The sequence below is a fragment of the Podarcis vaucheri genome, assembly GCF_965113315.1.
Source record: "Podarcis vaucheri genome assembly, chromosome: 14".
In the NCBI taxonomy this organism is placed as follows: Eukaryota; Metazoa; Chordata; class Lepidosauria; order Squamata; family Lacertidae; genus Podarcis; species Podarcis vaucheri.
Genome location: NC_138752.1, coordinates 49,865,711 through 49,879,856, shown reverse-complemented (window position 1 = coordinate 49,879,856; position 14,146 = coordinate 49,865,711). Strand labels below are relative to the sequence as shown.

General features: G+C 48.9%; 1 protein-coding gene and 1 long non-coding RNA gene across 10 annotated transcripts in view; one reads left to right on the top strand and one right to left on the bottom strand.

Annotated features, from left to right (window-relative positions):
* Positions 1-14,146, bottom strand: part of LOC309519151 — a 289,434-nt gene that overhangs the window by 146,919 nt on the left and 128,369 nt on the right. The gene's annotated exons all lie outside the window — the stretch shown is intronic.
* MPRIP (myosin phosphatase Rho interacting protein) overlaps positions 1-14,146 on the top strand; it is a 158,333-nt gene that overhangs the window by 129,334 nt on the left and 14,853 nt on the right. For 4 of the 9 annotated variants that reach the window (XM_082199572.1, XM_082199573.1, XM_082199571.1 and 1 more), the window contains exons 14-16: positions 4,277-4,868; positions 6,313-6,429; positions 9,577-13,389. In XM_082199572.1, the coding sequence (XP_082055698.1) occupies positions 4,277-4,868; positions 6,313-6,429; positions 9,577-13,389 (4,522 nt within the window). Of the gene's footprint in view, positions 1-1,366; positions 1,406-4,276; positions 4,869-6,312; positions 6,430-9,576; positions 13,390-14,146 lie in introns of all 9 variants that reach the window. The other 5 variants (XM_082199578.1, XM_082199577.1, XM_082199576.1 and 2 more) reach the window with 2 other exon arrangements.

Here is a 14,146-nt window from a genome sequence, read left to right as displayed (position 1 = left end):
CCAAAGGACATTGTTCCAGAAGTCTTGTGATTTGTTCAGATGCAACTTTGCAAACCAAAGCTGTGCTGTCGTGTTCTTTTAGAAAAACAAGGCTTTCTCCTGGAAACCCTTCTTGTTCAGTCTTTTTCTAATTGTCATGAACTTTTAACATGCTAACTGAGGCCTGTAGAGACTGAGATGTAACTCTTGGGTTTTGTTTTGGTTTTTTGCAATTTCTCTGAACATTGTACGGTCTGACTTTGGGGTGAATTTGCTGGGACGTCCACTCCTGAGAAGACTGGCAACTGTCTTGAATGTTTTCCAATCTTGAATAATCTTTCTCCCTGTAGAATGATGGACTTAAAACTGGTTGGAGATGGTCTTAGAACCCTTCCCAGTTTCATGGGCGGCAGCACTTGCTTCTCAAAGAGCATTGTGTTATCTTTCCTCCTTGGCGTTGTGTTCAAACACACCTGAATGCTCCAGACCAGCAAACTGCTAAAACTTCAGCTTTTATAGAGGTGAACATGCTGATGATCAGTTAAGCAGGAGCATTTGATTAGCAGCCTCTGTCTGCTACTTAGCTTCTTAATTCCTATGGAAGCAGTAAGGGTGTACTTAGTTTTTCATACATGATTTCTCCATCTTGGCTTTATTTCTGTTAAATAAATCATGCCACAGTGTAATATGTCCTATGTTGTTGTTCATCTGAGGTTCTATTTACAGTGGTACCTCGGGTTACATACACTTCAGGTTACAGAGTCCGCTAACCCAGAAATAGTGCTTCAGGTTAAGAACTTTGCTTCAGGATGAGAACAGAAATCGTGCTCCAGCGGTGCAGCAGCGGCAGGAGGCCCCATTAGCTAAAGTGGTGCTTCAGGTTAAGAACAGTTTCAGGTTAAGTACGGACCTCCAGAACGAATTAAGTACTTAACCCGAGGTACCACTGTACCTAATTTTAAGACCTGCTAAGGAACAGATGATTGCTATTATCTCCTAATATGTAAAACTGCAGAATTCAAAGAGGGTGCACTTTCTTTTTCCCATGACGCATGTAACCCCCCCTCTTAGAATCAATGGAAGCCCCGCCTGGGTGTGTTTTTAGGGGGTGTTCTTTCAGTGTGCTGCCTCTTTCTTTCCTCTTCTACCACTTGCATTCTTCCATTCTCTGCCCTGTTCTGACCCCTCCCTAGCAACCGCTTGAGGACGCTCTTGCTTTCCTTCTTTTGAGAGCTGCGATTGGAAAAACGCAGCCCATAGTTTCAACCCGGAACGACCCATTCCCCTTTCTGCTCCGCACATCACCCCATTTCTCTCTGGGTGCTTCTGAACCCTCTTTTCTCTCTCTCCTCACTCCTTCGTGTGTTTAATTTCCATGCGTTCCCAGGAAAAGCTTCTCTTTGAAACTATCCGTGCTGAAGCCCAGGTTGGAAAACTGTGTTCTCTCCTGTATTAACGTTTTGTGGTTTGTATATATCTCGTGATTCACTGCATGCCTCCCTTATTTTTTTGCACTCTGGAGGGGGTAAAAAGTCCTGCTTTTCTGCTTTGGGAACAAACAGTGGGATAGAGAAGGGGGGAAAGAGGCAGCTCCTCGTTTTGCTGCTGATTATCCTCCTTTGGCTCAGCGATGCTTTCCCCGTTACATCTTGACAACGAAGGCGCACTCCTGCAGCTGAGTCCTGTGTTCGAAAATGTCACATGGGAAAAGCAATACAAGCTGCTACCTCTGCGAAGGACACAGAACCGACCCCATGTGTATGACATTACCTGTGTCTGCTGGTCGCCTTTCCCATGTGACGTTTTCACACATTCTTGGAAATGCCTCAAGGGCGTTTGGAAGAATTGGAAATGTTTCCCTGGAAAAGACTCCTGGTCTGATCAGGTCTGTGCCTTGGAAGGGGGCAACAGCCGAAGATGCAGAAAGTCTCTATAGCAGAGCAGATTAGCATTGAAACTTCCATTAAGAGATTGTGCGATCTCTTGCAGGTACTGCTTGTCTTCAGAAGTGTAGGGAAATGCCTCTCTGCCATCATTTTGCTAAGCGACTGGTATCCAGGCTTCAGTTCCAGGTTGGGCAGTGCTTGGACCTGCCATGTTACCAGGGTAGCTGGTACCTGTAGCTAGTACTGGTATCCAAGGGAGCGAGGACCTGGGCATCTGATGGTGGCACCTGCAAATTAGATGCTGTGTTGAAATCCTCAGGCCCCTGGGACGTCTCTCCAGTTCTGGGCACCACAATTTGAGCAGGTTATTGACAAGCTGGAACGTGTGCAGAGGAGAGTGACCAAGATGATCAGGGGTCTGGAAACTAAGCCTTATGAGGAATGGTTGAAAGAGCTGGGTATGTTTAGCCTGGAAAAGAGGAGATATGAGAGCCATCTTCAAATATCTCAAGGGCTGTCACATGGAGGATGTAGCAAGCTTGTTTTCTCCTGCTCTGGAGGGTAGGACTTGAACCAGTGGATTCAAGCTTAGTCGGAGATTCCGACTAAACATCAGGAAGAACTCCTCTCCTATTTTTTAAACCCAGTCTGCCACTTTGCATGCTGAAGGCTGGCATGTGCCATGTTTTGTCCATAGGCCTTGTCTGGCAGCTCCTTTTAGGTTCTCCTCTGATGTCTGAAACTCTCTTCCTCCACCTTGCTTGTCTGCTGCCTGTGTTGTCTGCCTCTTTTTCTGTTCCTCTCTCAATACTGGCATTGAGGGCTGCCGCTTTCCTTCTTTGGTGTCGGCAGTAGCTTGCGTTAGGCCCTGCGCTGATGCCTGTCGTGTAGAAGTAGCCCTCTTCGCTGTTGGCCCTCTTCGCACATGACACTTTCCCCACAACATGGGTGTAGTCAAATGTCCGCTTTGCCCATTGCAAGAAGTTGCCAACGTGTCTGTCCTGCCACAGTCGCATGGGTTTAGAAGTTGCTGTATCTGCTGCCGTTTCTGGACACACACACACAATGGTGGCAAAAAGTAGACGTTTGTACGCTTTTACAGCTTGTATGCTTATTTTTGCTTTATACAGACGACAACTCTGAAAGGCTTTGGACCTGAAAATCCCGCGCAGGCAGGTCCACTTGCTTCCTGATTTCTGTCGGCCAGGTGGAAGTTGTGCTGCCTGTGTGGGATTGCTTGATCTGAAGCCACCCACTTGAGTGGGGAAAACGCTAAGAAAACCTGAGTGTTCAGTACAGAGAAGAGCTTGGAGATGTTTCACGGAGAACCTTTTCCAAGGAATCCATTTAAGCACGTCTACCAAATTTCTCTGCAAACCAATGTTTACTTTTGTGCGATCAGACATCCCCCTCCATTGTTAAATTGAAGCCTGACAGCCAATGTGCCCGACTAAGGCTATGTCCTCTCCTCTTTGAGAACTGAACTGAGTGCAGTGGTTTAAAATAAAAAGAAAGAGTGATCAGGGATGCCTGTATCTCAATGGGCAAACAAGCCCATTATCATTTAGGCTTTATTCTGGGGTAACGTTTTCCTTCCCTGAAGATGGGTCCCATTGAGGAACCTGTTAAAATAAAAGCACAGGAATGTACAATCAGCGTACCATTTTTGTGTGTGTATGTATGGTAGGGGAAATCTCATCTTGTATTCAGCCCTGAATTCTGTAACTTAGGAGGGTTTCTGTGAGGCTACTCATAGGAATTATTTCACCTTGCCTTGCAATCACCAGCAACAAAGCTAGTTTTCTTTTGAGGACACACTAGATCAAACTGTTGAGAGGAATCCTTTTGTCTTTGTGGGGTTTAATGAGAATTGGGGAAAACCCTGGCAGAGTGTGGCCAAAATCAGGCCAGTTTGGGAGAACAGTTACACTTCCCACTTAGTAGAAAGCAGATTTTTAAAAAGGACCTTCCCTGGTCGTTCTGATTGCCATACTTCATAACTGTTTGGTTCAGAGCATGTGTGTATGTAGCCCATAACGCTCAGGTGTGTTTTGAACCACCTTGAAGTCCTCCTCTAGCTTGGAATGCAAAAATGAATTTGCAAAGCTTCTAAGCTGCTTCAGATGAAGGGGCGCTTCACCACTCACTAGTTTTGATAGGCATCACATGCTAAATCTTGCAAGAAGGAGATAATTTCACAGGCAGATCAAGAGCAATAGCAAAAAGCTTCAGAGATAGCATGGCCCTGGACATTTCAACGGGCTTCGATTCTTCCCTCCCTGCCCCTACTACCTTCTGGCTTACAGTGGTACCTTTACATAGCAAAACTGAAAGGGGGTATACAGATAGGAAACCAACACCAGCACTGATGGTTTTTTGCTCTCTTGTCCACTTTCCTCCCTCCTTGCCAGCTCTTTGCCCGAGGAGAAAAGCAAAACCAGCTCGTCCTTCGACGCCTGCCCCAAGCCCAGCGAGAAACAGGATGCCGAGCAAGCGGAAATTGACCCTGAGCACAAGCGCAGCCGCGCCCGGGAGCGCCGGCGTGAAGGCCGCTCCAAAACCTTCGACTGGGCTGAGTTCCGCCCCATCCAGCAAGCCCTGGCTCAGCAGAGAGCCAGCGTGGCGGATGCTTCCAAAGGCAGCGGCGCCCCTTTCGCCAAGGATCCCGGCTCCACGGAGGCAGACCCCGGGGAGCTGGAGAGGGAGCGTGCGCGGCGGAGGGAGGAGAGGCGCAAGCGGTTTGAAAGCCTGGATGCCCCCGACGGGGGAGGCCCGGAAGACTTTTCCCACATGGAGGTGGACAGGCTCCCGGGGCTGCCCAGCCCTTCGGAGACCAAGCCGCAGAACGTCCACGTGGAGATCGAGCAGCGGTGGCACCAGGTGGAGACGACCCCCCTGCGCGAGGAGAAGCAGGTCCCCATAGCCCCTCTACACCTCGCCCATCCGGACGACAGCAGCGAGGCTCTCCACAAACAGCACCTCACCACACTCCTGGAGAAGGAGGTAAAATGGAGGGAGGGAAGAGGGCAGGTGGGTGGGACTTGGGCTCCTCCAGGCAGGCTGGCTTAGGACTGATGGGAGTTCAAGAAGCCTAGCAGCGAGCCCTGGAAGAAACAGGGGGATATGAGGTTAAAGCAGGGGGCTTCAGTTCTCTTGCTCACACTAATCTCTTCCCGCCCTCTCTCCGTTTGCAATTTGCTTACGGTCACTTTAAATATGGACGAGGCACGTTAAACTGGCTTACCTTTCCTCTTTAACTCCCGATAGGGCAGGGCTAGGGAACTGGATCTGTTTCTGTCCCACCCTTTCACTGCCTACCTGTCAGATGACCTGGCACCCCATCCAGCGATGGGGCGTTCGTGAAGTCCCCACCATGGTTGAGACTTCAAAGTGCCACACTGGGTTTGCAAAGAGCCCTGTTACCAGGTCATTGGTACTTCAGAGCACCAAGCAGGGCTCTGTGCAAGCAGCAGGGAGCTTGCACATAGCTCTGCTCGGTGCTTTGAAGGCCCTTTCAAGGACTGGCTTGCCACGTGCAGCCGAAGCGATGGATCCCACAGAACTTGAAGTCCAAGCTCCGCTCTCTTCTGGGATCAGCCATCCTGCGGAGTTCCCTTGGCAGTGACTGCCAAGCTCTCTGGCCAGGATACAATCGGGAGCACCTGTGACATCATGCGTGGGGCTTGCATGTGGGCGTGGCTTGTGGGAAACAGCCTTGCAGGGCGAATTGGAATTCATGCTGGGTCACATTGTTGATTTTGCAAAGCATTGCTCTCATTGTTGCAATCCTCTCTGAGTATAATCTGGGAAGGCAGCATGCAGTCAAAGGGGTGGTGCTGAAATTTGGCCCATGGGCCAGAGGTTCCCCATAACCTGTGATAGGGCCATAATTACTGGTCCTCCTCAATTATCTGGAGATGGATCTAAATTGGCAAGCCTTCCCACTCTTGTGGGATATAAGAAACCATTCCCTCTCTTCCCTCTACCCGGTAGAGAAGTGTCCAAGTGTGTTGACCTCCATGGGTTCATTTACTTGGAGAAGCTCAGCTCACCTTGGCACTTCTGCATCTTCAGCAAGTGAATTATGTTTAGTTTATCTGAACTTCTGCTGTCCTTGTAGCATCTGCCGTTAATGAGCCAGTCCTGGGGAAGGGGGGAAAAATGCAAGCCAAGCCTCACCCATCATCTAAGCCCATGCCTTTGGGGAGAAACTGGAGAAGGAATGGCTTCCTAGAGCACGATGGTTCCTGGAGAAGTTCTTAGCTTAGTTCCTACTCCAAAGCTTGGTATAGAGGAGGAGAAGCTCCTGTTAGGAGGTTGCAGGAGAAATCCATCCAATTCACCCAACCAGTTTGTATAGGGCAGCCGGTCACCTTGCCAGTTTGGAGTTGTAGATGTTTTTGAATGACGTATTTGTGGTCTTCTCCCTTCCCTCTTGTGCTTGCAGCTGGAGCAGAGCCAGAAGGCAGCCTCTGAACTCCTGGAGCAGAACCGCGCTCTGCAGGACCAGCTGAAAGTAGCTTTGGGCCGTGAGCAGAGTGCCCGGGAAGGTTACGTCCTGCAGGTAGGAGAGCAAGGCCAACGTCCTACTTGGTTGCCGTCGCTCGAATTTAATCTGTGGGACTTCAGTCCAGGGTGCTTGTGGGGACGCACCTGGGTGGGAGACACAGTTTGCAAAACCTTCAGTCCTCCACGTCATAGGAGTGAGAGAGAAGCTTTTTGCATTACCCTCTTTTCTGCAGGTACAGAGCAAGCTCCTCTTTTCAGTACTGCACTAAGCAGCCTTGTTGCTTGGGAATTCTGAGAAATCATTCCAGTTTTGAAAGCAATGGTTTAAATCAGAAGAGTTTCGGAAGGTTCGGTCCACCATCTCCATTGATAATCATGTCTGGTTGTATCCAAACATAGACTAAAACCTGTCCCTTGATCTTAGGAAACTTCATGGAAAATTGGGTTGCAGTATCTTAAGAGGTGTCAAAATTGATAGCAAACAAGCCACTTTCCAAAGTATGTAGTTGATAATGTAATTTGTTTCTAGGACTGTGTGTGCCCCCCCTCTCCTACTAACTGATCCAGGGGTGCAACCCAGGGAACATCCAATCTGGATCTGATCCTGACTCATTTTGGTCCGTGGGGTTAATGTTTAATTGGGGTTTTTAAAGCCTACAAGGAGCCACGGCGTCTCCCCCTCCCAGCTGACTACACTGCTGAGAGTGGGAGGGTTCAATCCTGCTGGGTCCTAGTCTACCATGTTCCCTAGCTGATGAAGCAGACTTCCTGCAGGGGGGTAAACATAGCTCCCAAGCTGGTGTGTGCCATTGTCAGTTTGCATACATTTCAATTAACAATAATTTAAAATTTTAAAGTATTAGTTGCTTGATTAAGTGAGGGTGCCTTTGGGTTTATCAAAACGTGTTTGAATTTAATGCCCACTCTTCAGAGTTGCAAGCCTAATATTTTTATTTTGTAAGTAGCTTTGATAAAGAGCGACACCATGCTGCAGAGGCATCCTTCCCTGTTCCCTTCTGGAAGAGTTGGCCTTCTGTCCAAGACTACCCAAGTCTCCTGATGGAGAGAGATCATCTTTTGGAACAGAATCTCTTGCATACTGGCAAAAGAGAGCAGATGCTGCCCATTTGCTAGGTTATCTGTTGTGCCTTCAGCCTGATACCCTGCACCTATGGCTCCTTGCTATTTTGCCATTTGTGTAGGTGACCGAGGTGGCATTGTGTGGGGTGAACCTCCTTTCCCTGGGGGACACTGGCTGATGATCACTGTACAGATTGCCTGGCTCAGAATAATGGGACGAATTCCATCAGGTCGCACCAGATAACCTAAATGCTTCCTCTCCTTTTAACTGGGCCCAATAGGAGTACCTTTGCTTGTAGGACTAAGAAGCTAACGATGTGATCCTATGTCTCTCTACTCGGATGTAAGTCCAATTAAGTTCAGTGGGACTTGCTCCTGGGTCAGCGTGCATAAGATGGCGCTTTAAGAGACCTTGAAGAATTGGTGAAAGACCGATAAAGCAGGCATGCTGGTCAGCCTAGCGGGGAAGCAAATGACCCTTGTGAAAAGCAGATGGTTGCAGCTTCTGGGGAGCGTTTTTGCCAGACTCCTCCCAAAACGGCAGAGCCCGGGTGAGCTCCTAATCCTTTGCCTCCTTCCCATCCCTGGTTCATAGCGCTGATGTTGCAGAATGTTCTGCCCAACGAGACACTGCATATCTATCTTCAGAACTCGATCCGTGTGCATGTTGAACTGAGCCCCTCTTTGAGCTCTTGCAACGTAACCTTTCCTGTGTGTGTCCTGCCTTGAGCTCGATGGCAAGTGGAGCTTCTCCAGCCCATTCAGTGCTAACAGAAGTTGAGCATGACTGTTTTTCCTCTCTTTTCCCCCCCAAGACACCAGTTGTATCTTCTGCCTCCTTTGGGGCGAGGGTGGAGAGGGTCACTGTACTAATCTCTCTTGGGTGTGGATAATATTGCATGGGTTGTTTTTTAGGGGGTTGGTTTTTTGTTTTTTGGTGTGGAAGCATGTAATCTGACTTATTGTACCTGAGTGTCACATCTATGGGCTGTCCCTGCCAGCGATTACGGTACAGCAAGACAGGCCAAATTATCAGGCTTAGCGCTGTGCTCCTCTTGCCTCCTTCTGTTTGTGTATTCTTCAAGCCACATGATTTCTGTCCGACTCTTGCATGATTCTCTGTGTGTTTATTCCTCCGCCCCCTTGCATGCAACATGGCTTTGGTTTTGAATCTCTCCGAGGGTTTCCTTGTTCTGACTTTTATGTTCTCATCATACTCCTCCTTTCCTCTCCGCTCGTCTTGATTTACAACAAAACACGGGTAGCAGACAGATCTAGAACCTCCGCATTTTAAACTTCATTCACATATTACACACACAAATATATTTCCCACGAGCAGGAAAGCTATAAGACGTTTGCGGCAGGGATCAGTTCGCAGCTGCCATCTCTTCAGGTGAGGGGAGAGCAATTGTGTCTTCTCAGTGGCCTTCATTCCTCCAGGACTTTATTTACCTGAAGCTCTGCATCTTTTGCTAGGCGAAAACATTATGCTCTAACTGTACACCTGCACACACACAATCCAGCAGTTAGACTCACAGGTCAACCCACCCCAAAAAGTCAGGGTGGGTAACACAAAAGTGAAAATAAAATCCCAGCAAAACACGATACTGATTTAAACCCATCCTTTCCAAGCTTAGCCTCAAGCTGCAAAAGATAGTTTCTAGCAGGTAGGTCTCCCAATGCTTCAAAGAGTTGCTTGTTTTATCTTAGTATATTCGGATTGCCCCCCCCCCCTCACAATTTTCACTCCTTTCCAAACCTTTTTTCTACTTGTCCCAAGTCATCATTTCTCCTGTGGTGTTCTCTTCTCCATCATTTTGTTTTGTTTTGTTTTAATTTGTTTTGTTCCTCTTAGGCTCGTTTGCATTCAAGCTGTTTCAATGTTTTATCATCCGTGTTGTCTGTTAAACTTGAAGAAGTGTTTCCTTGTTTCCCTGAGCAAAAGGGATTTAAAAAAAAAAGAAAGCAGACAAAACTGAAACCATCCAAAATTGGAGCAGATGGGTAGTGATCAAACCTATGCAAGGAATTGTTCTGTGGCCCAACTTGACCAGAGGTGTGACACTCAGAACTGGGAACCGAGAGTGCTACTAATCTCCTATTTAATCAATTTTTTTTAAAGACCGAGGTGGCCAGCCCCCCATCGGGGGCCTGGCAGAGGCTCCATAAAGTCAATCAAGACCTCCAGAGTGAGCTCGAAGCCCAGTGTCAGCGGCAGGAACTGATCAACCAGCAGATCCAGTCACTTAAGCGTAGCTATGGGGAGGCCAAGGATGTGATCCGGCACCACGAGGCAGAGATCCAGAGCCTACAAGCGAGGCTCAGCAATGCCGCCGCAGAGCTCTCCATCAAAGAGCAGACTCTGGCAAAGCTGAAGAGCGACCTGAAGGCTGAGCGGAAGAAAGCTCAGGAGCAGATGGAAGAGTGGCAGCACAGCGAGGAGGCGCTGAGCTCGCAGCTGAAAGCCAGCGAGCAGAAGCTCAAGAACGCAGAGGCGCTCCTGCTGGAGAAGACCCAGGAGCTGCGAGATCTGGAGACGCAGCAAGCTCTGCAGAGGGACTACCAGAAGGAAGTGCAGCGGCTCCAGGATCGGATTGCTGGCCTCAGCCAGCAGTTGAGTGCCAGTGAGCAGTCCCAGATGCTGATGGAGGAGAAGCTGCAGAGGAATTACGAGGCTTTGCTGGAGAGCTGCGAGAGGGAGAAGCAGGTCCTCATCCAGAGCTTGAAGGAAGCGGAGGACAAAGCCAGCGAGTACGAGAACCAGCTTCAGAACAACGAGCAGCAGATGGAGGTCCTGCAGAAGGAGAAGCTGTCCGTCAAATTTGAAAGCAGCGAAATTGTCCACCAGCTGGAAGAGCAGCTCGAAATGAAAGAAGCCAGCATCCAAAAGCTCGCCGAACACATCAAGAGCCTTGAGGAGGAAAGGGATCAGATCAAATGCCGGTTCCAAGAGCTGATGAACCAAGTTGCCGAGTCCGATAACGAGGTCGCCAAGCTGCAAGCCAAGCTGCAGCTGGAGGAGAGCAACTACCATGCCCTGGAGCACTCCTACGAGGTGGTGTCAGGGCAGTTCCAGAACTTGCAGGCGGTGCTGAAGGAAAAGGAGGAGGAGCTAAGAGTGGTGAGGGAAGCCCACTCGAGAATTGTGGGAAATAAGGACCAGGAGCTTGCAGAACCTTTCTTAAAAGTAGCTGCCGTAACTAGCAGTCCAGAAAATGTGGAAGATCAGCAGACGCAAGACGATGAGTTGAAAACATCAGCTGGTGAGAGCTTAGTGCCATGTGTTGCGATGGAAACAGGTGGTCAAGTTGTGGAGCCAGCACAACATTCACAGCTTCAAAGAAGACTTCCAGCCTCAGAGTGCATGCTCACTGAGGATCAGGGCCCCAATATCAGTCACAGGCAGATCTGTGAGCACCCAGCAGTGAACCCAGAAGAGGGTAGGTCTACCTCTAAGTCTACAGACCTTCAAGAGAGAGAGATTTGCCAGAAGGACTCTGCAAAATCGGACACAGAAACCCCGGGAGCCAAAAGGCAAAGGATACGTTTCTCCAACATCCAGTGCCAAAAATATATCCACCCTGATGGATCCGAGAAGATGTGGACCAGCAGCACTTCATCAGACACCAGCCAAGACAGGTCGCTTTCGGAGGACAGTATGTCATCAGAACCAGCTCCAAGTTACCCAGGCACAGGCGATTCGGAGACTTACCTGTCTATCATCCACGCCCTGGAAACCAAACTTTTCATCACAGAAGAAAAGCTCAAAGATGTGACCATGAAACTCGAAAGCCAGCAGGGCCACAATCAAGACACCCTCATCACGCTTCACCACCAGTGGGCCAGCACAGAAGCACAGCTGAGGGAGCAGCTTCAGGAGAGCTTGGCTCAAGTCAGCAGGCTGGTCTCACAGCTGGAGGGTGAGAAGCAAGAAAAACACAAGCTGCTCGAAAATCACATCCATGAGCTGGGAAGGTTCCATGGGAGAAACAACCAAGCCTTGGTGTGCTTAGAGCAATGCAGAGAACAGCTAAGAACTTTGTCCAGATGTGACACGGAGCAAGAGAGAAAGGTGCTTTTGGGTGTCCTGTCAAATACGGAGACTTCTTTATCAGATGCAGTCCTCGTGTTGCAACAGGCACTTTCTTCGCCTGGTCATCTGGCAGAAGAATTGTCTGCAGCCCAAGCACTGCATGCAGAAGGCAGCAGCTTGGGGGAGGAGGAGAAAGCTGCCCTCCAGCAGCATCAAGTGGGGTTTTCTGAACAAGACCAGCTGCGGATGCTTTCCAGGAGGGTGGCTTTTGAAGCCAGCTTGATCAACCAGATAGCAGAGTCTCTGACAGATGCAACCTCCAAGATTTCCTTAGCCCTGAGAGAGATTCATGGTACGGTGGATGCGGTCTTGCTGGAGCCTTCAAATATTTCACATATTGCAGTGGCCTTGGCTGACGTCTTATCTAAAAAGCTAGTGTTGGAAGATGAGTTTTGGAGCCAGGTGGAGGAGCTAAGGAAGAATTTGAGTGCCAAGGAAGAAGAGGGGAAGGGAAAGGTGGAGGCCCAGTGTTTAAACATTCCTCAGTGCCTCATTCATTCGGTGGCAGACAGCACGCTGATTAAAGCAGAGCTCAGTTTTGTTGCCCAGAAAATGAGAGAGTCCTTTCATCAGAGATTAAAGGCCATCGAAGAAGACCTCCACAACACCAGAACGGCCCTTCAGCAGCACAAGTGCATGCTGGAGGAAATCATTAAAGCATACCAGACTCCTGAATTTGACGGCGTTATGCATCAGATTTCCAAAGCCCTTGAAATCCAAGAGGGCACTTCAGCTTGGGATGCCAGCCTTCCTGGCTTCATGCCAGAAGCCCACACTTTGCAGGATCTTGGCAGTCAAGCTCTAGCCGCCGTTCAGGGCGATCTTGCCCAGCAGCTCAAAGACAGAGCAAATGTCCTGAAAGAAATATCTGCTGCTCTCCTGTCTCTGTCCCCTGACGAGGCCCTGAAAGACTGCCGCAAGCTGCTAAGGATTTCTTCCAGTCCTCCCTACGATATGTGTCTGGGGGATCTTGAGCGCTACTCGTCTCTGCTTGTTCAAGATGCCATCATCCAGGCCCAGGTCTGTTACGGGGCTTACAGGGCAAGGCTGGAGTACGCCAAGGAGGCACGGCTGTACAAAGAGTCCCTGCACAATGTGGATGCTCTGTGTCAGGAACGCATCAGGGCAGTTGCCACCCTCCGAGAGGAATACGAAGAGATGCTCCGAAAGCAACAGGGCAAGTATGCCGAGATGATTGCTGTGCTTGAAAGGGAGAATTCGGAGCTCAAGGCCAAAGTGGAGCAGCTTGATAATCAGCGGAAACTCCTGGAAGAAGAAGAACATAAGCAGAGCAAGAAAATACTGGAGCTTCAGGACACGTATGAAGAGGAGATCCGGAACGTGGTTGAGCAGCTTCACAAGACCGAGGATGCTCTGAAATCAGAACAGACTGAAGGGCTGCAGCGACTAGATTCTCTTGCGCGGGATAAGCTGAACTTGGAGACTTTCCACCTTGAGCAGATCCAAACTCTAGAGGACAAGTTTCAAGTCAAGATGAAGGAACTGCAGGTCTTCCACAATGAAGAGCTGCTGGCCTTGCAGAAGCGCTACGAGCAAGAGCTGCAGTGCTTGCAAGCATCTCTGGAGCAGTACCAGAATCAGCACTCAGAAGCACTACCTGCTGTGCCATTGGGTGCAGGAGAAGCATGGGCTGCTGATAACCCCGATGGCGGGGTGCAGGGCTCAGAGAGCGAGCTGGACGCCATGCACGGCTTGAGAGAGCGCATTCAAGAGCTGGAAGCCCAAATGAACATCATGAGAGATGAGCTGGAGAACAAGCACCTCGAAGGCAATGCGTCCACTCTGAGGGAGAAATACCAGAAGGACTTTGAGAATCTTAAGGTTTTTTCTTCTTCACTGCACTTAATTTCAATAAGTCATGTGTGTAAATCTCTCCCCGCCCCCAACCCATGGCATTGCAACAATCACCTTTTTGTTTAAAGGCAAATAGAATTCTAGAACTGAATGGCCAGAGGATAGATAGAGCTAAAAAGAGGGATGGAAACACTTCCTTCCCATGACAGAGAAAAAGGTAAAAAATAATAATATTCTGTCACAGGATGGGATGCATTTCAAACGGAATGCTTACAGTCCACAAGACTGTCCCCTAAGAACAGTAAATCAAAACTTTGCATTGCAACATAGGAACAAATTGTCCATCTTGGAAGCCCAATATAATGTCCTTGAGGTGATGTAGCCAGAGCCCTAGGGATGTATGTCATCTTCTGCAAACCTTCACAAGATCTTTTCACCTTTAGATCTCAGATTTCCTATAACTGTCCTTCAAAACACAAACCCCTCCTATCAAACTTCCATCCTTACAACCTAAAACTAATGAAACGGTAGTATCAAAGCACAGAAAAACAAAGAAAACAGGAACACGAGCACATAAAACAGGGTCTGGCCAGGGAAAGCCCGTGCAAAAAGATAGGTCTTTACAAGTCTTCCTTTTAATCACATTTTATACCCACCCCCCTTTCCTAAAAGAAGCTCAGAGTGTAAATGGGATTGCATCACCTTATCTTGGAAGTGCCCTGCAGGCTAGGCAAGGCTGAGAGAACAGAGACTTGCTTCAGCTGAAATTCACAGCTGAGCCATG